Source organism: Monodelphis domestica, chromosome 6, assembly GCF_027887165.1.
Source record: "Monodelphis domestica isolate mMonDom1 chromosome 6, mMonDom1.pri, whole genome shotgun sequence".
NCBI classification, from domain to species: domain Eukaryota; kingdom Metazoa; phylum Chordata; class Mammalia; order Didelphimorphia; family Didelphidae; genus Monodelphis; species Monodelphis domestica.
The window spans coordinates 126,945,923-126,973,881 of record NC_077232.1 but is presented as its reverse complement, the minus strand read 5'-3'; the positions used below and the strand labels follow the sequence as shown (position 1 = coordinate 126,973,881).

Here is a 27,959-nt window from a genome sequence, read left to right as displayed (position 1 = left end):
TTTGAAACCATTAAAATTCAGTGAATGATTAAGAAGGATTAAGCAAAAGTAAACCATGAGCAATGAGTATAAACCAATCCTGATCCTAGAAAACAGAAATAAAAAAAACAATTATTATATTGGGTAGAGGCATTTGTAAAGGTTTTTATAAATGAGGTAAGAAACTAGAGGGGTCTATGCGATTGTTTTATGAGTGAGTTCAACTGAATTGTTTATGTAATTTTTTTGTGTGTAGTGGTCTATCAGTCAGGAAATAAACATTTCTTATTAATAAGGAAGTTAATTCTAGAAGGATTTCTATTCTGGAGGAAACAATTTTGAGGGAATTAAGAAACTTATATTCAAGGTACCTGAAAGAAGGAAAGATACTTAGTTGTGCAAAAAAAATTCTCATCCTTTATTATTACTGTAATATTTAAAATTAAATTATGCGACAGTAACTTTATTACATCAAAGTAGTGATAATAAAGAGAGGGAAATTTGGAAAAGAGGTAGAGAATTGCCTTGCCTACCACCCTAATTGCCATTCTGATGGATTTAAGCTCACCACTGACAAAGGTTCCTTCAGGTCCAGTCTCTAGTTAGAAGAGAGAGAGAATCATATGTGAACAGTTGCTGAATCTCACCTTATAAGCAGTTTTCTTCAGCCTCTAGCTCTCCCCTATCACATCTCAGGAACCAATCATAGTTCCTTAATTTGCCTGGCACCGCCCAGAGGGGTAGTAGTTGTGGAATCCATTTCCCATATCAACTTCCTTTCTCTGAGGGCTTGTCTATCCCTGCACATCTCAATGGTAAACACTGATTGATTATATCAAAGGTCACTGATTGATTACATCAAAACAAAGGGAGGGGAATTCCCTTTCCACAGAACTAAAAAAAAAGGTGACTGAACAGACATTTATAGCTACTTAGCCACATGTTTACTTTCTCATCTATATAAAAATTTTTATGAGAGGAATCTTTACACATATTAACATTTTTGATGAGGTAGACATTCACAAGTTATGTTACATCACACAATTAACTGGAAGATGCAGACAAAATAAGACTCCACTGTGTTATTATTATTTGTTGAAAATAGCATTTGATTTTATAGAGCTCTCCTCCAACACAGTGCAATACAATATTATTTTTTTTAAACTCATACCTTTCATCTTATAATCAATACTGTGTATTGGTTCCAAGGCAAAAGAGTAGTAAGGGCTAGGTAATGGGGGGTAAGTGACATCTCCAGGTTCACATAGCTAGGAAGTGTCCGAGGCCAGATTTCAACCTAGGACCTCCTGTCTCTAGGCCTGGCTCTCAATCCACTGAGCCACCCAGCGGCCTCCTTATACAGTATTTATTGAAAGGTAAAACAACAGATAATTTTGTTTAATGATGCTCATTGTTAATATTGTTTAAGGCATAAAACAATGAGATATGAGATGTTTACCATTGTTGTGGAGGAAACTTAGAATAGAGCCTAGATTGAAAAGGAATTTCCTGTAGATCAGAAGTTCTTAACTTGGGATCAATGAACTTTATAAAAAAATTTTGATAACTATAATTCAGCATAATTGTCTTCCCTTAATCCTATGTACTCTATACATTTAAAAACATTGTTCTGAGAAAGGGTCCCTGACACAAAAATGATTAAGAATCCCGGCTATAGGTGCTCAGGTCCTACAGGAGCACCTATTTGCAAAAGGCATTGTACTAATTGCATTAAATCCTAGACCTGTGAGGAGCCTTCACAATCATTCAGAAAAGTTTGGCCTAAGTATCCACAAAGGAAAAAGTAGGTGAATAATGAATTCTTATTGTTCAAACTACTATTGTAGTTGGGTTTCTTTCTTTCCTTTCTTCTTTAAAGATTTTAAAGTTTGTTTTTATTTTTGTTTACTTGTGTTTTGCTTTGAATTCTACTCTTATCTCACCCCAACTCCCCATCCCAGACCTGCATTGAGAAATTAAGAAAAACAAAACCCTTTAAAAACTCATATAGTTATGCAAAACAAATTCCTACTTTGGACATGCCCATTGAAATAACTCTCATTGTCATAAGGGGTTGCTACTTAATAGGCCAAAATGTTTTTCTTTCATTTCCAACCATTGCTCTTAGGTAAAAATTCTAAACCCAAACTGAATAGGTCTAATTCTTCCACATGACTAATCTTTGAATGCTTGGAAACTACTTTCATGATCCTAAAATGTAGCAGTCCACACCTATCTATGGACAAGGGAAATAGTTAAAATGTAAAGATTGTCTTAGGAGAGAGCATGCTCAGTCCTGCACATTGCAAGTAAAGCCTTTGACCCTTGATCCAAATCAGGTTTCTTTGTGCTCATCTGGCTGAGACAAACCACACCTATACCTTGTCGTAATTTACAATTAACCAATGGCAATACACTATGTACTCATCCCGATGTATTGTGTACATTTGCATCTCAATAATAATAAGTAGGAGCTCCACAGAGAGCCAGCTCTCTTTACCTTATCACCCCTCACCTGTCTCTGTCTTTCCTGGAGCTTGGCCAAGCTCAACTTTAACTTCCTCCCTTTCTATCTCTCTCTTTCTGAAAGACCTTTCCTCCTCAATCTCTTATCCTCAAGTGGTTCGTGCTTAGAGTACCAGCTCTAAGGAACCGGTGATTTCTTTCTTGATCTCCTCTCAAGCCAGAACGATCCGTACCTGCAGCCCAGGCTTTAAGGGATCCTGGCTTTTCTTTCAGTTAGTCTCCATGTTCATTGCTTACTCCTGTATGTTGATTCGAAGCTACTTAACTGGTTCAGGTCCTAGTGAAGGCTAAGTAGCTGAGCTTATTCTGTGGAGCTCATTTGTTAAATATTACGTGTGTGTCTGCCTGCTTCCTTATCCATCTCCTTGGCTCCAATCCTTCCCTCAAGGCCAACCTTTCTATCTTTCCTTTAGTGGGAAGGCTGTGGGCCAGCCCCCCACGCCCATTATATAAAACAGGCAGGAGGCAGTAGTTTGACCTAAGGGTAGTAGTTTGTCTACTTCTGTCCTAGAGTATCTTGGTCAGACAATATGATTGACATAAGTCCAGAATTGAATAGGAGGATAGGGAACAGAATTGTAATAGGAAAATTAGATAGTGATTTTCAAGACCCGAAGTTTCCTCTTAAAATAAAAGCCCATCTTTAAAAAGAAATTAATATACTTCTATTGGCTTCTAGTATTGAACAGTATAGTGTTCAAATAATAAAGGCTGCAAATAAATGGAAATTGAGGAACCCCTAATGGGTAAGAGAGGTGCATGGTGGATCTGAGGCTGCAATGTATTATATAAATTAAGTTTTATGTAAGAGAATTAGTGTAAAGTTTATCTTTAAAGAAATGTGTGATCCAAAAAGGTCACTTAATTATAGTGATTAATGGATAGGTAGCTGATGTATAGCATATATACTATATTTGTATTGTGATACCAAAAGAGCCCAAGGAAGGACTTTAGCATATTGAATGAACTTCCATGGCATAGTTATGGGAGGACATGGATGGGCACAACTAATAAATGTCTGAAGCCAGCTTTAATCTTAGGTCTGAAGCCAGATTTAATCTCAAATCTTCCTGATCCCAGACCTGTTGCTCAATCCACTGGGCCATTTAGTTGCCCCATATTGATAAATTAAGCAAATGAGATAGGTGCATTGCATTTGGATTTAAGAAGTTATTTGATAAAATGTATTATAACAAAAATTTTTTAGTAATTGTGTTGGTCTTTGATCTTGTTGATGTGAGTACTGTTAATCTGGAAAAAACAAAACTATTAAAATAGTCAAAAATACCAAATCTTTAATCAGGAAAGAGATAGTGTTCCATATTTGGCCACCACACAGTGTCTGCCACTCTGGCAACAGTATCTCTGAGAGGATAACGGCACTAGATCATCCTCTGAGGAACAATAGAATTTGGAGAACTTATATACCTTTTGGGGAACTGAGGACATGAAAGCATGATTGATTGACATTACCATGGCTACAAGGAAATGGGAGTGTCCAAACTACACTGACAGGATACAATCAGGCTTGGCAAAGGAACCAGAGCCAGGAGTGTGTGTATCAGGGAGTGGCCTAATTACAATATATAGTAAAAGGATGGTCCCTGCACAGGTGTGGGTCTTCTTGGGAAGGATCTCTGACACAATGGGAGAAGCTTCTAAAGCTAAGAGTACTTAACATTTGATTAGGTCAGCTAGCCCCACCTAAACTAGGATTATCCATTCCTTTAAGGCAGGGGTCCCCAAACTTTTTACACAGGGGGCCAGTTCACTGTCCTTCAGACTGTTGGAGGGCCGGATAATAAAAAACCAAACAAACAACAAAACTGTGAACAAATCTGTATACGGCTGTCTGGGATAGCGGAGGCTGCTGCGCTGTCTATTATGGGCCTGTCACACCTTGCACAGGCCCATCACTGCCACCACTATCAGGCAGCAGTATACACAGTGCGGAATCCCCTCCCCAGATTGCCATTTACCATGATGATGTCTTCCATTGTGCAGTCAGAACAAGGCACCATACAAAGGATTATGTCACCAGAAGTAGTACTGTACGTGAGTACCGCTGTGTTCCTCTCACTGTTAACCAATGAAAGAGGTGCCCCTTCCGGAAGTGTGGTGGGGTCTGTATAAATGGCCTCAGAGGGCTGCATGTGGCCCAAGGGCCGTAGTTTGGGGACCCCTGCTTTAAGGTCTTCCCTCCATTAGTGTTCTCAGGAGAATCAGGACAAACTTGGGGGCTTTAGCTTTCAAGATGACCAAACTTGGGGTCTCCAGATTCCAAGTTGACAGTACTCTCTAAAAACAGTGCAAATCTCTATTCCCTCCATGCCTGTGCATTCTATAGGACTATTGGATATATCTTTTTATAGAATCTTTGCTCCAAAGGTCCATAGCTAGGTCCTATATCATTCTACCTGAGAGCAACATTAAATCCAATTGCTTCAGGTGTGCTCCATCGCATTTTGATTCACTATAGCTTCAGGAGGTAGCATGGGCGAGGGGATATGGAGATTAACTAGCTGCATTATTTCCACTAGAAAATGACTTTGCTGTGTGATGATTATCAATTAGTCAAAGTTTATTAAGTGCCTACTGTTTGTAAAGCGCTTTACTAAGCTGAGAGGGATATAAAAATAGACATTACTGCCCTTTAGGAGCTCATAACCTAAACAAATATACACAAAACAAGTTATATGCAGAATATATAAATTAATGAACAGAGGCAGGTACTAGACTTAAGAGGAGCTGGGGAAGGCTTCTTATATAGAAAGTAAAAGTTTAATTGAGAAGTGAAGGAAGCCAAGAAGCCAGGCGGGAGGAATAATAAAGGAAAGTTGGTTTGTTGTTGTCCTTTGTACTCAGAGAGGGCCAAGATGGCATCACTGGTAGGAAAAACTGTGGGAGCAGAAACAGCAAAGAAAAACAACTGCTTGATTACACGAGTTGAGGGGGATATGGTTGGGGATGTAGAATCTAAACGATCATCCTAGTGCAAACATCAACAACATGGAAATGGGTTCTGATCAAGGACACATGTAAAACCCAGTGGAATTGTGCATCGGCCATGGGAAAGGGTGGGGGGAGAGGTGAAAGAATATGATTCTTGTAATCAAGGAATAATGTTCTAAATTAACTAAATAAAATTTTCCAAAAAATTTTTTTAAAAATGACATCACTGGTGATGTGAGGCAGAGTTACATAATCTTTGGCATTTCTCTCTTCATTGTAGTCCAGTGATTGTCCAGACAAATGTCAAGATGGCTGGTGATGGTTTGGGATATAGTGGAAGACCTTGGCTTCTTCGATATCTACCAAGCTCTCAGCACCCCATAGCATCTGCTTTAGCTGTCTTTATGACTATGGGAATGAATTATTCTCAGCCACCCTTTTGGTTGAAACACATTCCTGGAGTAGATACTCCTCTAACTCATCAATCTGTGTAAGGCCTGTCAGTTACCCTCAATCTGGTATAATCCATTTGCTGAGACAGTTTAGTAGAGTGTGGCTGATGCCCAAGCCACAGCTTCATGAAGTCACAGGTGAGGACTAAGTGACAAATAGACACCGAAGAAGGAAAGCAGCCCTGAAAAGGGCTCTGTAAGCTCTTACATTAGAGGTATAGGCTTCCTGAATATCATGTACATCCCTGAGGTAGAGCACTTAAGGCATGAGAGACAATCACAGGAAAATGCTAGGTGGAGTGTCCCTGTAAAGTTAAAGAAGCTTGGAAAGGTAAGAGGGGCTGGTTTATAAAGGGCTTTGAATACCCAATGGGGCATTTTTATTTGATCCTAGAGGCAATGTGTATAGATGTGGTCTAGTATATATTATCATTAGAGAAAACATTTCTTCTTGGCTCATACCAATAGTAGAGAGTACCCTTGAAGCATGTGCAGGGAAGCTTCTATTTGGCATCTGGCTTTGGTAGATACTTGCTAATTCAAAAGCAGTTGAGAAAACTAGCATTCTATTGTATGACAAGCCTGGTCTAAAGCCAAGCCTAGGAATAAATAAGGCCAAACCCATGCCCAGTGGTAGTGGAAAACACTAAAATAGGGAAGAGTCATCCATGGAAGAGAGAGAAGAGAATGGAAGCAGTGAAAAATGACTGGAAGTTGGTGATTCAGTGGATAAAATACTGGACCTGGACTCAGGAAGGCCTGAATTTAAGTCCAGATTAAGACATTAGCTGCATGACTTGAGGCAAGTCACAAGCTGCCTACCTCAGTTTCTCCATTTGTAAAATTGAGATAACAATGGTACCTATATCCTAGGGTTGTTAGGATAAAATAAGGAACATTTGTAAAGTGCTCTGGAAACCTTGAAGCCCTATTATATGTATTAACTGATATTATTGCTTAAGATCTCTAGGTTGACAGTGTCAACTACTTTGGTTAATTTCTTACTTAAGAGCTTTGGCAATAATCTATTAACTGTTGATCAGAGGTACCTGAATAAATTAGTTTACTAAGGTGAGATAAGAAGTACTAAATATAAATCCTTTCCAGGAGGGGAACTGAGCCTGTAGTAAACAGTTGAGGCAAATGGGCAACTTGTCAGAGCAGCCAAAAGAATGACAAGAACAAACAATTCTAGGAAGCATAGATAATGGGGAATTTCAAAATGACCTGTAAAGAATTCTTTGTGTTTCTGCCAGTGTCAAGTAACAACTACATTTGGGGGAAAAAGTCAAGATGTTCTTTTATTAGAGGAATAGATGAGAGGTTCCAGAGGATGCCTTACTTCTCCCCTGATTGTTAGAGAGTGATGTGCATTGAATGTGTATATAAGTTTCAAAGAGAAAACAAATAAATTATGAAGAGGCACAGGAGAATTCTAGCCTGTATTACAAAATTTGGGGGTTGAAATAATGTGGGGAAGAGAAAGAAGGGAAGAATGAATACTGAACTTTTGTGATTGCATAATAGGAATCATTTCCTATTTTTAAAAAAATTATCAAACCAGGCTCAAATCTGGCCTCAGACACTTCCTACTTGTGGGATTCAGGGCAAGCCACTTAACCCCAATTGCTTATCTCTTACCACTCTTCTGCCTTGGAATTGATAATTGGCATCAATTCTAAAACAGAAGGTAAGGTTTAAAAAAAACACATAAGATATTGGTGTTTGCTCAGGGGAACCAAAATCATTCATGTTTAAACAGTAGGGTAGTGTGTTGTTTTCCTGAGGCATGTACATGTAGCATATGATGGAGAGATTTTTGAGACTCATTAAATTTAATGACTATTATCCAATTTGGATGATTCATGTGGGGAAAAGTGATATCACCATTGACTTTACTAGTTTTTGATTCTTATCTAGACTGGTTTATTTTTCATTAGTATAAGTTTAAATGATACTTGTTTTATAAGATTTCATATCTATAATTGGCATTTCTTTTAAATTCCTCTTTTTTCATTATTTTTCTTGAGTCTAGAATTTTTGTTTTTAAACTGGTTTTGTTATTTTTGCCTGTTTCTTCAAAGTACCTGTTGATATTTTGATTGTTGTAGTACTAAATATATAAATGAATTTAAGTATTACTGTTTTTCTTATTATACTCAGGGGGACCAACCATAAGCAATGAATATTTCATAAATTATATATAGTTTTATATTTGGATTCTAAAAATTATTTTCACAAATATGCAATAGAGGAAGGCTGTCTAGGCCTAAAAAAAATCTGGGAGTTATAGAATACTATATCCTAAATATAAATCAACTGTATAATATAGAAGCTTCCAAAAATTAATGTGATTTTAGGGTACATTAAAAGAAGAATAGTTTCTAGAGAATAAAGTGGGTCTTAATCCCATTGAATTCTGCTCTGTTAGGATCACATAGAGAATGTATTATGTTCAGTTCTTTGTGGCACATTTTAGTCACTGACAAAGAAGAGAACCTTGCAGAGGAATATCATTAGATTGGTGAGGGACATTAAGACTGTCTAAGACTTTTATTAATATTTCTTCATAGATATATATTTTATTAAGTTTATTAGAAAGGGTAGACAATCATAGTTTTAAATCTCATCATTCCTCTAAGTAACCTGACCACCAGTTACCTAGCCTGCCAGTTCCTTCCTCTTTTCCCCTTACCTGCCTGCTCTGTTCCTGTGTTTGTCCAAAAGCTGTCCGCTATTGACATACAGCATGTTCACAGATGCAAAACCTGGTGTAAATGTGTTGTGTGAGGAATGTTGATGGACAGGTCAAGCTGCTCAGGAGGGGGAGGGAATGAACTTCCTTGACACAAGATCAATCCATGTAAGGATTTCTTGAAGGAACTAGGAATGTTTAGCCTGGGTTTTTTGTCCCCAAAGCTGGAATCTTCGGGTTTATCATAAACTGGATATGACATTTTTTTCATGATCATCTTGTTTGCCTTTTCTTATAGTGTAATAACATTCCATTATAATCATATAGTACAAATTAACCCTTGACAGCTATGTAGAAGCTGGATTGGAATGTGACAGTCTCTCCACTTCAATGAGAGAGAGACCACTCAGTTAGAAAGATCAGTGGAAGGTTATTAGTGTGGGTGAGAGGTGATGAGAGTTTGAACAAATGTGGTGGCTTTGTCATTAGAAAGAAAGGGACATAGATGAAAAAATGTTTTGCAGGTAAAAACTAAAAGATTTGGATTGTATATGTTGGATGTATGAGAGTGAGGAGTTGAAGGTGACACTGAAGTTTCATGCCTGGGTAACTGGGAGGATGGTACTTTTCTTGAGTGTAATAGAAAAGTTCAGAAAAGAGGAGAATTTTGACTGAGAGATAATGGGCTCTATTTTGTGTATGTTAAGTTTGAAATACCTACAGACATCTAATTTGCAAAGTCTAGTAGGCATTCAGAGATGTGTAATAGGAATTATAATTTGCATAGTGTATTATAAAGGGGGTTAATTTGTAACCGAGGGGTTTGGTCTTTCAGTATGGGGGGGGGGAAGAGAGGAGAACCCCCCTCCCTTTTCAAAGCAAGGTTCAGGGGAGAGAACTGATGTAATGGATTGGCTCAGAGAGAGAAGAGGGGGTTTGAAGATTTTCTTGCTTCTGCCTTCCCTCCTTAACTAAGGCTGCTCTCCCAGATTTGCTCTTGCTCCTCTTGTCCCCCCTTCCCTACTTGAGACCAAAGGGTCTCCCCTTGATCTGTTCACTTATACTCAGCTTGGGGAATAGATAACCTTTAATGTCAATTCAGTCAAATAATACAACAGGAATAACAGGAAGGGAAATAATGAGAAAGGATAGTCTGGAAAAGTGGTCCCTGTCTCTATCTAAAACCATTTTCCTCCCTCCTTAAGTTTGGGGGGAACTTGGGCCTTGGCAGCCTGAGCCCCCTGAGACAAAGTCAGGTTGACTCAACCCTGGGCAACAGGAGCTGAGGTAAAGTCTGCTCAGTTTCTCTTCAGAAAGTCCCTTCAGTTGGGAAGTGTTGGGTGGAAAGATTTCCAGTCACCAGCAGGAAAAATGGGTAACCCTCAGGAGAAAGTCTTTTCTTATCTTCTGTCTTTGTCTTCTCAAGACTGAGAGACCAACTCCTCTACCAGCCAGAGTCTTCTCCTCCTCAAGATTCCAAAAACTTTGGGCCCCTCCCCCACTGAGGTGATGAGTTTCACATACTCTTCAGCCTGGCACTTTTTCCTTTAGTGCTGGCCTCTATCACAATAGAGATGATAATTGAATCCAACTGAGTTAATAAGATCACCAAGTTAGATAGTACAGAGGGAAAAGAGAAGAAGGGACTAGGACAGAGCTTTTAGGACACTGAAGGGACATGACAAGGATAAAGATTTAGCAAAAGAGATAGAAAAGAAGCAGTCAGCCAAGTAAGGAGCAGGACTAAGAGACAGAGCAGTGGCATAAAATATGGAATGGGTATTCAGTAGAAGGTGGTCAATAGTGTCAGATGCTATAGAGAGGTCAAGAAGGATGAGAAATGAGAAAAAGCCATTAGATTTGGCAAGTAAGAAATCATTAGGAACTTGTCTACAACTTTATTTGTAGTGAGTAGTAGACTCACTACACATGTGACCTTAGTTAAGTCCAGAGCTGGGTTTCCATTTACTCATGGGTTAAATGAGGAGGTTGGACTAAATAGTGTTTAAGGTTCTTCCTAGCCCTAACATTCTGTGCCTTTACTTTTGCATACTTAGGTTAAAAATAGATATATCTATAATGTGTAACTATGATATGTACATAAGAATATTAATATAATGTGAAAAAATTTAAATTCCAGGGATCAGATGTCCTTCTTGCTCTGGTCAAAAGTTGGAGCTTTACTTGCAATTGGAACAGTTAAGGGAAACTTATTTATATATAACCATCAGACTTCTCGCAAAATTCCTGTACTTGGTATGTAGTGCCAGACTATTGATTTTCTTACATATAAATTCAATAATGATTTTAAAAAGTAACAAAAAAACCCCAATCCCATTATATATATATATGTTATATATACATGTTTGAAATACCTATACACATCTAATTTGCAAAGTCTAGTAGGCATTTCTATAGTAACAATATTGTCTATATGTAGTATCATGAAGCTTTTTTATCTAGTCTTTAATACTTCAATAAATTATCAAATTATTTCGTATTTTAATAAATATTTTAATAATAATTTAATAGTTCTACTTTGCAAACATTAGGACTTCATTGTAACACTCTTCATTAGAAAGAGGAATTTTAAAGCCCATTTAAGGAATTAAAGTGTTAAATACAAAAATACTTCCCCTATAAAGTGGTCATAGATCTTGGGGGAAGCATTATAGCTTAGTTTTAGTGTATAAAGTTATTTATTTTTCAGGTAAGCACACTAAACGAATAACCTGTGGATGTTGGAGTTCTGAAAACTTACTGGCACTAGGTAGTGAAGACAAAATTATAACAGTTAGCAATCAGGAAGGTGATACAATAAAACAGGTAAAAAGAAACACCCTGCATTAAGTTTTTAGTTTCTATTTAAAAATGTTTCAAAGTCATTATTAAGCATATGCTTATTATTTCTATTTTTTCAATACCATATCATCCTAATCTACACTTGATAGTAGATACATTGGATTATCCTCTTCCATTTATTTTTCACATTTTACTGCTCGATTTCTAGAACAAATAATCTATACCTGTTTCTTTCATTTTCTTACCATTCTTAGTCCCTTTAACTTAAAGTAATTTGGCTTCCACTCTAATCCCTTCCCCTTTCACTTACTGAAAGTACATTCCTTAAAGTCAACTAATTGCCAAACCCTTTGGACTTTTCTTATTTGTTAATTATATCTGATCTATCTGATGTATTCAAACCCCAATATAAAAGACCTACACTTAATCTATATGCTTTACACTAGCTTTCTGCATTTACTAGGTTAGAATGTAAATTTAAAGTGTAGCAATAGCAACAAAATATTTGTTCTACTGTAAATGACAAAATAAAAAAAATTAAGCCTTGGGACATGCCCATTTTTACTGTAAATTATGATTCCATAACTGACTTGAATTAAGCAGTATTTCTGGCCCCTAAGTATTGCTGCCTTGTGTATTTTATTTAGTGTACAGTACTATTGGTGCATACGCTGGTCAATTTTCAAGCCATGTTTTATTGAATCTGGTTTCTACTTTATGTGAGCAAGGCAATGAATGCTGCTGCCCACCCCCACTCCAATAAGATCTACTTCAATGACATTTGTATATTAGATTGACTTCTTTTCTTCTCCTTTAGCTTAGTTTTTGTGCTTCACATCTTTCTCTTCTTTCCATTTACCTAACCAACTAACTGGGCCATGGAAGTATCCTCCTAAATGGCAACCACTTAGAAACATTACTCTGGGACTTCATAGCCACAATCATTCCAAACCTTTTTATGTGAAACTTAAGGACCACAAGCATTCAGATCATTTTTGCATAAAACTTCAGGGCCACAACCTTTAAAATCTCTCTTAAACAGTGTATGGAAAATTAGTTAACCTAAATCAGGGAGAAGAACTACTTTTATTGCTGGTAACTATTAGAGACTCTATTTGAACCAAGGTCTTCCTGGTTTATAACTTGTAAAAAACCCTTTTGAATCAAGGCCTATACTTTACAGGGATGTCCACATCAATGGTAAGGTTGATGCATACACTGCTAGACTTAGCTCAGCATTTGGAGTCTCTGAAAGAAAGTGTGGAAGGGTTATTAGGTTTCTTATCAAATTGAGAGTCTACAGAGCTCTTGTGTTGACTTCACTGTTGTATGCCTATGAAACCTGGACAGTCTACCAGTGCCATGTCAGAAACTGAGCTACTTACATTTGAATTCTCTTAGGAAGATTACCTGGCAAGATACGGGACAGGACACTGAGGTTCTCTCTCAATTTGAAATGTCAAGCATTCAAAGTCTACTAAAGAGAATAAAACTTGATGGACTGGACAGGTAGCCCCAATGTCAAACTCAAGAACTTACACCAAGGCAAATGCTTTCATGGAGGTCAGAAGAAGTAGTATAAGAACACTCTCAAGGTCTCTCTGAAGAGCTTTAGTATCAGACATGGGAGATACTGGCATATCAAAGAACTTGCTCTACCTCCGTAAGCAAGGCAGAACCTCATTAGCACAAAGGAAATGTGAGATGCACAGATCTAGAGATATCTCCATCCCAGGTGTTCCAATCTGTATGGAGCCTTCTGAACTTGTATTGGACTAATTAGCCGCAGTCAAACATACTGTGTCCTGACCACAATGTCATAATGTCATTGGTCTTTTAAAAAAATGAAATTTGGAGGGGCATCCAGGTAGCTCAGGACAGAAAGCCAGGCCTAAGATGGGAGGTCCTAGGTTCAAATTTGACCTCAGACACTTCCTAGCTGTGTGACCCTGGGCAAGTCACTTAACCCTCATTATCTAGCCCTTTCTACTCTTCTGCCTTTGAACTTATATCTAATCTAGGACAGAAGGTAAGGGTTTAAAAAAATGAAGGTTGAAAAACAACACTATCACAAAGCCAGAAACAGATAGTAGACACCTCTGGAGCAGATAGAGACTGAATAGGAATAATCAGGGCAGGAATCCCAGGCCAAGGTGGGTCTGCTGGCTGAAAGTGGCTGAATCTGAAACTCCAAATAGGGCAAGCCACAGACCTGTTGCTCAGACTCAAAAGCAGGTGAAAAACTTGTAGAGTACTGACCATGGGGTTAGCATTTAGACTTTGCTTTGGATCAGACCACCTTGGGGCACTAAAAACTTATATGTCCCCAGTCTGAGTTCTCCCTGAAATCCTAGAATAAAAGAACATTCACTACTCTAAGAAAATAACAGTAGGACCAATGCCTTCAGCAGTACTACTTCCTTTGGGAATACAAAGAACTCAGTCCCAACACTGAATCTGAAGTCAGGAAGTAGACTTTAATACTGCACAAGCAAAAAACAAAAACAAAAACGTACCATTAAAAAAAAACTTATGGTGACAGATGCTTCAAAACACACTCAGAAAAGAATGAGTCCAAAACTTCTACAAGGAAATTCTAAAAAAAAAAAAAAGCACAGCTTTGGGAACAAACTCAACTAGAACTCCTGGAAGAGATGAAATCAATTTTTTAAAGAGTTAAATAATTTTCTATTAATGAAATGAGAGTGCTAGAGGACAAAAATTGGAAAAAAACATGAGAACCATGGAAGAAAGAGAATTAACAGTACAAGCAATATCAAGCTTTGGCTAAGTAATAAATTCTCTGAAAAATAGGACAGACCAAATCATGGGTCTTCATGAAACTAATGACTTCATAAGACTAGAAATATAAAAACAAAGACTAAAACAATGTAAAGCATCTCTTAGCAGAAATAAGTGACCTAGAAGACCATATTAAGGATAGATAATTTAAGAGTCATTGGACTCTAAAAATCCTGGCCAGAAAAAGAGTCTAAAACATCATTTCAAGAAATCATATGTAACCTCAGTCCCAAGTCCTCATTGGTGGATATGAATGCTCAGATTTGCATGAGGAATAGGGTGGAATTGGTGAATGAGAGTCTTTTTCCAAGTTCTCTTCAAGCATAAAGCTGCTTTGGGTCCTGAAATGACTTTAGGAGCTTCTGGCATCTACCTTTAAGAGGGAAGATAGATGAAGCTAACAGGTTGATGAAGGAAAATTCTCTGGGAAGACATGAGAGCAGCCAACCATCTTCATCATGTTTCTGTCCCCAGCTTGAGTTCAGGGAACTTTCCTTTGGGTGAGATATGGGATCCTCCTGGTTAATCTGAGTTATCTTGCTCTCAATAGGAAAAGCTCCTTTACTCTGTATTGCCTAGTATATGTCCTCCTATGTATACCATCTCTAATTTCTGTTTTTTCTATTTGGATAAATGGGTTTCTTTGCTATTTGAGTTGTAGAAATCTGGTGGAAAAGGGTGAAGATTTGGATATAAAGTTTAGGGTCCTGCTTCATTCCAATAATGACACAGTGATCAGAAGTTAGATTGAATTTGACCACATCTCTAGACTGATAATATTTAAGGGAGCAGATAGATATAATTATATATTGAAATCCCTTCTCCCTCTGAGGAGAGCAGAGTGGCAGCTTCTGGCTCCAACTTAGTGCTTCCTCTCCTGGCAAAAATTGAAGTGTTTCTTGGAAGAGTAAGATAAGAGGTTATAGATATATATTCTGCCTTCCTTTGTGCTACACAATAGTCATCCTACATGTGTACCTCTCTTCACATAAAATTGCCAAAATCTCTTAGAACCAGAAGACAAAGTGAAAATATAAATTACTGATCATCTTCTGCAAAAAAAAAAAGTCCCAGGAACATTATAGTCAGAATATAGACTCACCAGGTTACTCTCCCTTCATCTTCATGCTATGTCATCTCTAAGTAATCACATCACATAAATAATTGTTATATATATAACAATTATATATAGTCTTATTAGAATAGAGGCTTCTTGAGGACAGAGACTTTCTTGTATGTATATCCTTAGTGCTTTAGCATAGTATCTGGGCATGGAGGATGGCCAATACAAAGACAGGAATTAGACATGGAGATGAGAGAGTATCATCTGTTAGGAACACAGAGAAAAGTCCAGTTTGGCTAGACTATAGCGTAGAAGGGGAGTAATAATATAAGGTTGTAAAGATATGTTGAGGCTAGGATATGAAGGACTTTAAAAATCAAATAGTTTTCATTTTATCTAGAAACAATAGGAGCCACTTGAGTTTACTGAGTAATGAAGTGACACAGTCAGATTTGTGTTTAAACTGTCAGCTTTGTGGTTAGAGTATTGAAGTGGAGACAGGCAGCAGGTAGATGAGAGATGATGAAGACCTGAACTGATACAGTGGTTGTATGAGTTGTGAGAAGGGACAGATTTGATAGAAGTGGAGGTAAACACACGATTTAGCAATTGATGGAAGATGTAGAGAATGAAGACAGACTAATTCAGAAGTTATAAACCTGTGTGATTTAAAGGATGATAATGCCCTTGACAAAAATTGGAACTTTCCATAAAACTTCTACATAGCTTTCTAAATCTTATTTCTAACCAAATTGGTTAACTCCAGCTTGTACTTTTCCAGTTATTTTTGATATACATCTTTTCATGCCCAGAATTCCCTTCTTCATTCTTTTTTTACCTATCAAATCCTACCTATCCTTGCAGGTTCAGCTCAGATATTGTCTGTTCCATTTGATCTTCCTTGACCACTCCAAATAATGTTTTATTGCTCTTTAAAGTTCTTTTAAAAAAGTTTTTTTATACTTATTATCTCTATTCCTAATAATTAGTTCTATATTTACTTTTGAATATATCTTCAGTTGTTTTGCATTATCTTAATAAATTATAATAAATAATAAATAATCTAAATCATAAATTTTATTGTTACTTAATTTTTAATGTGTTTAGGACTCCCAGATTAGGTTTAATCTCCTTGAGGGCAAGAATCTTATTTCTTACTTTTTGTGATCTTCTAAGGACCTTTAGTATTGTAGGAACTCAATAAAGAATTGATATAACTTTTAAGTTTGAAATGAATTATTCAAGACATTTAAAAAATAATTGTGCACTTTTCCTCTGTAGGTCCTTTTGAAAACAGATCTTAGTGATATGCAGTTTTCAATGATGAGGAATGAAAACAGAGTAATAACAACTGAAAATACTGTAAGAACTCTATTTGAAACCGATATGCCCCTATGTTGTTGCCTTTGTGTATATGAAATGTATCAAAACCCTGCCTGAACATCTCTTATCTTCCCTATTTGGTTATTAGCAAGGTCAGGAACTGAATCTTGGACGTCTTTCTGCCTCTGAAAACATCTCACATAGTACTTTTCATATAGTGATATTGAGAAGGAAAGAATTGTAGATCTAGAAGGCAACTTAATTGAACTCTCTTGTTTGAAAAATGGGAGGGCAGCTAGATGGCTCAGTGGATAGAGAATCAGGTCTTGAGACAGGAGGTCAAATCTGGTCTCAGACGCTTCCTAGCTGTGTGAATCTGGGCAAGTCACTTAAACACAATTAACTGCTCTTCTGCCTTGTAACTAATACTTAATATTGATTCTAAGATGGAGACAAAGAATTTAAAAAAAGAGAGAGATAGGAGAGTATGGAGGAGATACTTTTATTTATTCCTGTCCTATTTCAGTTATTTCCCTATTCATCTTGGTGAAGTCTTTTGTAAGGACAGAATAACTACATATTTTTAGTTTTTATGAACATAGAAATAGTGCTCACTCTTACAAATTATATGCAGATAAATATAATGATGTTTATGAATAACAATTGTTTATAATCTTTGAAAATTATAAGAGTAAAATGCTTTAATAAAATTTTTCACTAATGCCTCATTACAGTGTAGAAGAGATCCTATGTTCTCAAAAAATGTTCCTTTGAAGGCCAAATTGGAAAGACTTTGAGTAAGGGACTAGTGAAGTACTTTTTTTCTTCTGAAAACTAGAATATCTGAGTTAAGAAAAGTTTATTATCAGAAAGTAGCCACTTGTTTTTTGGTTGTAGAAACTGTTCCATTTTCTAAGATGTTGAGGATCTGTGGAGGAATTATGAATTTTTTGTAATGCTGACATATAGGGGGCATCTGGGTAGCTCAGTGGATTGAGAGCATAAAGGTCCTAGGATCAAATCTGGCCTCAGACACTTCCCAGCTGTGTGACCCTGGGCAAGTCACTTGACCCCCATTGCCTAGCCCTTACCACTCTTCTGCCTTGGAGCCAATACACAATATTGACTCCAAGACAGAAGGTAAGGGTTTAAAAAAAAAAAGAAATACTGACATATGTTTTGGCATTAAATATATCTTGGGCAAGATAACAGTTCACTTCTATATAGGTGCTTTTCTCAAAACAACTCTGTGAAGGGCTGTGTAAATATTATCACCTTAATTTTTACAGATGAAGAAACTAAGGTTAAGAGAAATTAGGTCACCTGTCCATGTTCACATGGAAAGGAACGGGTTGAGTGTTTGAGCCAGGCCTAGAATACAGATATTATAATTCTAAATCCAGTATGCTTTCTGTTCTATCATAGTGTCTCTCTCTCTAATGTCTCTATTGTTCAAATGGATCTCTGATTTCATTCATGTGACTGTTACCTCTAGCAATGAGGACTACGGCCCAACCATGTCCCCTTTTGTTCACATACTCCCATAATATAGCTCTAGGAGTCATATCAGCATATTGGAGGTGTTGTGGAGGGGATAGAGTCTTACTTTTTCTTAAGGAGACTAGTGAAGTATATGACTGTCAATGAGTTGTCCTTCACTCTCGCCTCCTAATCAAGATCCTTCTTGTTTGTTTGTATGTTTCTTTGGGATAGCCTCAGTTTTCTTCTACAATCCTGGCTTATGACATGTTGCAGCCTACTTATATCCAGTAAGCTCCATTCCATTGCTCTTGAATTGCTCATCATAAGAATTTTGCCTTTTTAAAATCATCAATTAGTAAAATACATTGAGGCAGTGTGTTGCAGTGGATAGAGATCTAGGCTTAGTGTCAGGATTAATTTCCTTTCCTCCTTTTGACACTTACTGGATGTGTGACCCTGAGAAAGTTATCTAACTTCTTAGCACCACAAATCATTACTAAGATTCTTAGTCTCTGCTTGAGCTCCCATAGGGTATTATTTTTATAGTAGTTTATTGCCTTCTGGTCATTGAGTCCATATAATTTTCTATACTGCACAGTTAATGTTTAATTTGATTGAGTTTTGTAATTTAGGTTGCTACTACTTTGTCCATTGACAGATAAGTGTGGTGGTTGGCAAGAAAAACTTATTTCTGTTTAATGTGAATTGTCCAGAAAATCCAATTGATTTGGGATTCCAGCAGCACTATGGCAACATTGTTTGTTACCATTGGTAAGTCATTGCCATCATCATGATAATGAGGTATTTTTATGTACTTTTTCAACTCTATAATTATTTCTTCAGCTGGAATCATTGATCCTAGTTTTGTCCCTATTTTTCTGCTAAGTTACAATGGCTTTCCTTTATTTATGAATTTATAAGAGTATTTGATCTCCAAATAAGTGGACATTCTTTGATATATCAATGGATATGTGACCTCAGAAGTTCTACAACAGTTAAGATTGTATCCTATATACAAGCTACAACAGTATAGATCGCAATCTTGTCATCTTAAATGATTGTTGTCTATATTCTCCTATAATCCTATAAATACTTCACAGAAAACCTTTCTAGGTCTTTGACATTTCATAGTTGCTTCCTTACCCTTTCTCCATGACCAGTTTACTACCTTCTCTAGTCATACATCTATCTGATATCCTTTAGGGAACTTCTCTTATGTAACTAAATCCTCATTCATAATATCTTGCAGACTATTGTCCACTTGTATTTGGCAAAGATATACATTCTGGTGGATCAACTTTATGGATTGTCTATTCAACTACATTTATGGTCTGAATAATAGACATTCTAATTTCTTTTTTTTCTATGTGAATAATTAGGCCCAATTCTTTTGAGTGATTATATATTCAACATATTCCCAAACAAAATATTTGCTTGACCGAACCATTCATAGGGAATATTCCTTCTGTTTAAGATTGTCTTGAACAGCCTTTATTGAGAATGAAGACCCTTTGGCAGACATACACCTCTTTGTTTTCTTCCTCACTTAATACTGATAATCATAAGGTCATCAAACAAAGCTATCTCTGTCATAACTTTCAAGGAATCATTTATTATTTTGGCACTGCTGCAGACACTTAATAAAGGAGAGTCTTGAAGGTAATATTTTGCTTTATGAAATCAAATGTTACTGTCAACAAGCACAGTGCAATCTTTTCTGCTCTAAGCTGTTTGGTCAATTGTGTATCTGTAAAGATGTGCTCTTTTGCAGAATTCTGCTTTTGAAATCCTGCTTATTCTCTTCTTATTGTTTCATATCACTGGCAAGAATTAAAAAAAAAGTAATGCTTTAGTTTACTCTTACCATCAAGCCAGAGCCTGGAGTAAAATGTGCTATTGCTTATTTGGGAATAGTGAATAAATTAATAAGTCTCCATCTTTTTATAACCATTTAGCAACAATTTACACTTATTTCTGGACCAGAGCTCAGCTACAAGGGAGGGTAAGAAAACAACAGAGACTTCCATTATTAATATCAAGAAGGATTCAGAAAGGAGCTGCCATTGCTTTACTGGGAAATCCAAGAAAATCACCCGTCTTCTGACTAGCAAACTACCTCTTTTTTTCTCTCTGCTTTCATCCATGATTCAGGGCTATGCATCACTTAGGTGAAAACTCCTCCTTTTGCCAACACATCTAGTTCATTCCCATCTACTTTAGCCTTGTTCCTTGAAAGAATTCTTATCTTGCTCTGCCCTCCCCTCACAGTCCTGTCTGAAACTTGTGTTCTTTAATAAATTTCCTTTGAAATTAGATTTATTCCTTTCACAATTGTATAAATGAATGAAAAAATTATTAAACATTTACTATGTGTCAAGTACTATACTAGGTGTTGGGAAATATAGATATAAGTGATATAATCCTTGACGTCAATGAGTGTAATTTCTTAAATTTTTTAATTATTTCAAATGTTTACAAATCCAAACAAAACAAACATTTCCATATATAAGGAAAAAGGAGATATTACACAAATGAAATTACAGATCTCCTATATATTTAGCTTACTTTTCTTTGTATTTATAGAATAGATCCTGTCCACTAGTATCCCAATTCCTACCTACCTTCTTCACATCACACAATATAATGTCATGGAGGCAAACATGTTCATATAAATGAAGTATTTCATGTTTTATCTTTCTGTTCACTTTCTGGAGATAACATTCTCAGTTCATTCTTCTAGTATTAGCTCTATAGCTATTTATAATGTTCTCCAGTTTTTACTCATTTCAATGTTGATTATCATGTATAGTTTTTTACAGGTTTTTAAAAAATAAGTGTGCTAATTGTTTCTTATGATACAGTAGTATTCCATCATAGTCATATGCCACAATTTGTTTAGCCATTCCCCAAATGATGGATATCTCCTTAGTTTGATGTTCTTTGCCCCTATAAAGAGAGTTGCTAGAAATATTTTGGAATATATGGGTTCTTTTCTTTTTTCCCTAATCTCCTTGGTCTAGGGGTATATACACAGTTTTATAACTCTCTGAGTATAATTTCAAAATGATTGGATCAGTTCACAGCTCTACCAGTAGTAAATTGGGTCCCCATTCTTCCACATCCCCTCCAGCATTTGTCACCTTGCCCTTTTGCCATTTTAGCCAGTATATGGGTGTGAGGTGATATCTCAAAATTGTTTTGGTTTGCATTTATCTAATCAGTAGTGATTTGGAACATTTTCTATTAGCCATTTCTATGCTTTTCCCTAAGTTTTCCCCTACAATTGGAGTATTCTCCTGTTTTATTTAGTTATTTATTTAATTACTAGGAATATAAATTAATTTTTATAATAAAATTTTATAATAAATAACTTTTATCATTTATTTTATTTCTCCCACTTAAGATTCCTCCCTTCAAGACTCATCTCAGTGCCTCCTTCTTTTAGGAATTTTTTTCCTTGATTGTTTTCAGTTTTTGATGTTTTGATTTGCCCCTGAATTACTTTATATTTTGAGAACAAGAACTCAGTGTGGAGTCTTGCACATAGTATACCTTCAATATAAACTTGTTTAAACATTTGTGTGAATTTAATTGTTGGAGGTGACCTTGATATGTATATATTTATATCTATATCTATAATATCTTCACATTTTATAGAAATACAAAGTTACCCATGGTGGTGGGTGGTTTTTAAATATTTCAGAAGTCAACCTTTTAGGGTTTTAATGAGAAGCCAAAGGTTTTATTGCACCTAAATCATTAATGTCCTGCTCTTTCAGATATAGAGAACTGTCTCTTTAATAGCCCTAAAACTGTATTACTTCAAGTCAAGAATTCCATGTATACATTGTCTAGTGCAATTGCTTTTCCCATCTCAGTTTTTAAAATTCCATTTCTATTTCTACATATACTCTCATGCGTCCTATGGTACTGAGTTCAAATGTGTTGACTGTAGTTATTTATAGAAAAATGAGTTTGTTATTTAAAACTTCTATAAGCTGGACCCAATCTGACTTTCCAGGCTTATTTTACTTTATTTCCCTTCTTTCACTCTACAGTCAAACCAAAATGACTTTCTTGCTCTCCCTTATATATGACATTTCATCTAGTTTTCTTATCTTTACATAAGCTATTTCTCGTGCCTGAAATATCCCTTCTGTTCCTTCTTATCTCTGCCTTTTATAAGCTCTAGTTTTCTTCAAAACTCAAATGTTACCTTCTCTATGAAGCCTTTCCTGGATATCCCTAGTTGCCAGTATTTCCCCACTCCACAAAAATCACCTTTCTATTTTGCACGTTAGATACAATTATACATATAAATATTTTCTTCCTCAAAACAAATTAACTCCTTGAGGACAAAGACTAATTTTTGTCTTTCCATCCACAACAGCCTCCTTTACATGACACTTGAAACATAGTAGGCTGCTTAATACACATTTTGATTGATTATAGAAATCTTTAGGATATTTCTTATTTAAAAAATATATTGGTCTGCTTCTTATTTTCTTGTGTGATATTTCTATGATAATTTGACGTAGTTGGGTGTCTCATCAAGCTTTTTATAACCTTGTTTGCCTGCTATTTCTTTTGATTATATGAAAAAGTATAGCTCAGAGTCTTGTACTGCCTTCCTGATCTTTAAAATGATTTTTTATTATAAACCATTATTGTCCCTGGCTGCCACAACTCTTCACTTCTCAAGGATATCATGTTTGCTTGCTGAGGCAATTTTTAAGCTATTTTGGTCCCTTTGTTGTAGTGATTAATATATATTTTTAGAAACATCCTAGTGATTGATTTATATCCTTAATTTAAATATCCTTAGGAATGGTGATAATGTGTATTAATGCCAATTCTTATAATTTAAGAAAAAAAGTATTAGCTCATTTAATTAGGTCAGGTTGGAGTCGATTCAGTTGTATGCCAAACCATCTCATTTATTATTTCTGCTAGTTTATTATTGATTTTTCTCTTTTTCTAAAAAGTTAGTGGTTTGACTGTATACAGATGATTAACTCAAAAATGACTTGCTGCCCTTGGAGAAATTGACTCCTGAAACCTCGGTTTATTGGTTGGTGACTAACTGCCTGCCCGTCACTATTTCAGGAAGGGCCTCAGCCATGTTTCATTTTGCTAATGTCTTCTCTTCCTCCTCCCTAATCACTTGGTCTCAAACTTGCTCTATTTCCCTACCTAAAGCTAAGGACTGTCCAGCTTGTATTTGTATCCACAGTGCTTAGATACACTTGCATACACTAAACATATCTTTCTAGTTATTAAAGAATAGAAATTTCTTGTCAAAATAGAATATAGGCATCCCTTCCACATCATGACTTTCCCCATTGTGATTTTGTTATATTGCAGATTGACAAAGAAATTAAATGGGATTTTTTTTGGGAGTTTTGTGCAAACTGCAGATGACACATGAAAGCCAGTAGACAACATAGAAAAAATTGAGAAACTCAGAAATGAATAAATATATGTATAGTATTGAATAATATCAACATATTTTTATCTTTTGATACCATAATCATACATTTTTAAAAATTGTAAACATCCTATAAAGGAAAAAGAAAAAATTTAGACTTCTCTGGTATGAAGGGAGGACCAAAACTTTTTCCATATGGTGTATGCATTGCACCCCAAACCCTTTCCATCCCATATGGAAGGGATACCTGTACATTTCATTTGGGGGATGGTTTTATCATACCCTATACCTTCCAGCTCTCTTCTTATTTTTTTCCACTTGATTTTATTTTATTTTTCAATTACACATAGAAACAATTTTTTTAACAACTGTTTTCTGATATTTTGCAAATAAAATTCTCCTCTCTATCTCACCTCTCTAGGCAACAAATAGTCTGTTAGAAGTTATACCAGTGCTTTCATGAAATATATATTTCCATATTCCCCATGCCACAACAGAAGTCACATATCATACATACATCAAAAAAACTCATGAAGGAAATAAGTGAAAGACGGAATGCTCTGATCTGTAATCAGATTCTAACATTTCTTTCTTTGACTCTGGATACCATTTTTTATCATGAGTCCCTTGCGGATATCTTAGGACCTTGTTTTGCTAATAATAGTCCACAGTAGTTCATCATATGATATTTCTGTTCCTGTTTATATTGTTCTCCTCACTTCATTTTGCATCACCAGAACTCATTCTGTTGATTATTTCTAATAGTGCACTAATTTTCCATTACAACCACATAACAGAACCTGTTCATCCAAATTGAAGTTGATGGACACTCACTCAGTTTCCAGTTCTTTGTCAGTACAGAGAGAACTGCTAAAATATTTTTATGCAAGTAGGTCCTTTCCTCTGTCTCTGATGTATCTTTGGAATACAGACCCAGTAGTGGTATTACAATTTCAAAGACTATCCAGCTCTCTTCTTGAAGAAAATATTTTTGATATATGGAACAGAAACTCCTGGATTGGCCATAAGCCTCTGGCCTCTGTTACTTTTTAGTTATGAAAAATGTTTTTCTAGTATTTGTACATATATAAATGGGTGTGAGTATATATATTATATCTGATGCCTAGTTTTGCTTTGAAGTCACAGAATATTAAAATGTTAATTATTTGAATGTAGTAGATAGAGGGCCAGTCTAGGAAGACATTGGTTCAGTTCTTGCCTCTGATACTTTTTCAATGTATAATAATGGACAAGTCACTCAGTCTCTCAGTTCTGTAAGCATCTTTGTAAATCTGAGACAGATAGTTTAAGGGAATAGATACTAGGTTTGGAGTTTAAATTCTCCCCTTAACACTGTGACCTGTGTGACCTTATATTAGATGCTTTATCCCAGTCTTGAATGCTTTTATTTATAATTAAAATCTCTTACTTCAAAATCATCCCTTATTCTTTGCTCATGTCATATTCATTCATTTCCGAAGTCCTGTTAATTCTTCAGTTATAATTCATCTTTTTTATGCCTTCCTTTCCATTTCATTAGTAGCCACTAACCCAAATTGGGACCTGACCATCTCATGCAGTATATATAGCAAAGCACTACTGAGCCACTTGGGAAAACAAGAAAGCATTGTCTTCTTATATAGTAAGAACTATTTTATATTTATATGTCAAGCATCACTTAAGCAGTATTTTGCCTACAATAGAATTAAAAATCGATTCAGTTTTAGTTCCGTCTATAAGCTTTACGGCTAGGGGTCTAATCTTAGGTAAATTTAGTGACAACCACTAGAGATAATAGTAAAACTAAGCAGTAAAAGTCTACATTTACTTTTGTGTTGCATACTTAATATTCACTTTTACTTCAGGTTTGGTGATGGCTATATCATGATTGGTTTTTCACATGGGTATATTGTGGTTATTTCAACGCATTTTCAAGAAATTGGTCAAGAGATTTTTCAGGCCCGTGACCATAAGGATAACCTAACTAACATTGCAATATCTCAGTCACTAAATAAAGCAGCATCATGTGGAGACAACTGGTAGGTAATAGTCAAATTGCTTTAATTATCTTAAACTTATGTGTGTTTAATATTAAATACCACAGTTAGACTGAAAAATTTCACTACAAAATCATATAAATAAATTTTCCTTATAAAATCAGATTTGTCATAATTATTGCTATGCATTAATTTAGGTTTAAGAAAACAACAATTCAGAAAAAGAGATTTATTGTCTTAACTTTCCCAAGGATCCAGATTCTGAAGTTTAAAAAACTGCAAAGAAATAACCATTCTGGATATTAAAATAAAGAGAAACATATTGTTAAATGGCCACTTTGGCAACTCCACTTATCTAGATAATTATACATTAAATCTTCTTCTGTTATATGGTGAATTTTTGGTGAAGATCAAAATTCTTTCATGAATTGTGGTAAAAGAGCCATCTGATAGCCAACCTTCTGGTCATGAGATTGATTAAAGTTAATATCTGTTTATTTGTTTCAGTATTAAAATTCATGATTTATCAGAGCTGAAAGAAATGTATGCCATAATAAATCTGGATGATGAAAATAAAGGTACAGTAAGAGCTTTTCAGACTTAACTTTTTTTTTTTTAAAGTTAAAAAATTGTAGCTTAAAGCGCATTGGAAGGAAAATGCCTAGGGAAGAATATTCATTCACCTAAATCAACTTGTCATCATTTATCTTTTGTTTTCCCTAATAGTTTACATTGGTTAATTTTATGAAGTAATTAGATTAAAGAAAAATACTAGCCTGGCCTCCTTTGATCTGAAAAAACTTATAGTTTAACTCCCATTTTTTAATCTAATTTTCCATTTCACATAGCATCTTGCTTCAGTTTTGGGAAGGAGTGGTATTAGACCTTTGGAGGCAATTTCCTTTTCAACAAAACTGATTTCATAATCTCATTATTTAAACTTTGATTTTTAACATTATTGCATTTCCAGGACACATTGCATATGCTAGATATTTAATTTTATCTTTATCTTCCTCTTTGTCTACGTCAGAATAACTTAAGCTTCGAATCTTCTTTAGTAGTCCAACTAAGATATATCTGATGAGTCAGAATACTAGGAAAGTTTATTCTGTTTTAATTTCAGATGTTGCTATAGGGAAAAAATACCTATTAGAATATTTTCCAGATAGCAGAAATCATTATATATATATATTTCTTAGCCTTGACATACCGTACTGGAAGGAGAAAAAATTATGTGGGAGGAGGAATGATCATTGTGTTCAAATATTTGAAGGGTTGTCATGAGAAAGAGATTTGTTTTGTTTAGCCCTAAAGGGCAGATTAGGATTAGTATTTTAAAAGTTACTGAGTTGGAAACAGCTAGGTGGCTCAGTGGATTGAGAGCCAGACCTGGACACAGGAGGTCCTGGGTTCAAATTTGGCCTCAGACACTTTTTAGCTGTGTGACCCTGGGCAAGTCACTTAATCATTATTGCCTGACAGAAGGTAAGGATTAAAAAGAAAAAATACTGGGGGGACAGATTTTGGTTCAATAAAAGAAAAAAATCTCAACATATAGAGTAATACAAAGTAGAATGAATTGCCATGTAAATAAATGTAAGAGGTTTTCAGGCAAAGCTGGATAACCTTACCTGTTGTGAATATTACAGAACAGTGATGTCAAATAAAAATAGAAACATAGACTTTAAATTTTACATAAGGGTCACTATGAAAAGCATGTTGATTTAAGAGACCACATTATCAGTATTATGTTAAATTTAAATTAATATCTAATAAATCCAAGTATTATATTTTATAAGATTTATTAGTAATCATTTGAAGTAATACAAGAACAAAATACAAAACTTAAGTATGACCATGTGAGTAAAATTCTACTGCCTGGCTCTCCCCCAAACTCCATAAAGGCTTTCCCCTAGGAAAAAAGGGCAAGGGCAGAGCTATACAAAACTTATACCTTCCTTATGTTACTTAGGTAAAGTAGATACATAAACAGGATGTTGGGAGAGAGAGTCCTGGGGAGCAAATTCTAATTACACATTATATTGTATTTTTATTTATTATATTAAATATTACCCAATTATATTTTTAAAGTTCTAATTTCTATTTTAGTAACAACTCTTAAGATAGAAAGGGTTAAATGACTTGCCCAGGGTCAGAAAGCTGGGAGATATCTAAGGCCAAATTTGAACACACATTCTTCTGACTCTAGGCCGAATACTCTATCCATTGTTGCCTAGTTACCCCCATTTTAATATGGTTCCTGTGCACTGGACTATGTGTTTGGCAACTCCTATAGAGGAGATTCATGTTTTAGATAGGAGACAACTGCTTTGTTAAAGTCACCATATAACCATTGACTTCAGGTACACATTTTATTTTAGCTTTGTAACAGTTAAAAGAATGGTTGCCTTAAACTGTGACTGTGAGCTGTTCCTGTTTATTTTTGTTTTTCCAATTA

The 27,959-nt window shown here is 35.5% G+C and overlaps 1 protein-coding gene across 5 annotated transcripts in view; it reads left to right on the top strand.

The window, feature by feature from the left end:
- The window catches only part of LOC100022226 (WD repeat-containing protein 19-like), a 183,417-nt gene that overhangs the window by 21,699 nt on the left and 133,759 nt on the right, over window positions 1-27,959 (top strand). For 4 of the 5 annotated variants that reach the window (XR_469031.3, XM_007496549.3, XM_016423276.2 and 1 more), the window contains exons 5-10: window positions 10,745-10,860; window positions 11,315-11,430; window positions 16,553-16,633; window positions 18,735-18,847; window positions 25,370-25,543; window positions 26,009-26,079. Coding sequence is in view for 4 of the 5 variants with exons in the window: in XM_007496549.3 (XP_007496611.1) it covers window positions 10,745-10,860; window positions 11,315-11,430; window positions 16,553-16,633; window positions 18,735-18,847; window positions 25,370-25,543; window positions 26,009-26,079 (671 nt within the window). In the remaining variant the exon portion in view is untranslated. The remainder of the gene's footprint in view (window positions 1-10,744; window positions 10,861-11,314; window positions 11,431-16,552; window positions 16,634-18,734; window positions 18,848-25,369; window positions 25,544-26,008; window positions 26,080-27,959) is intronic. The other variant, XM_007496551.3, reaches the window with a different exon arrangement.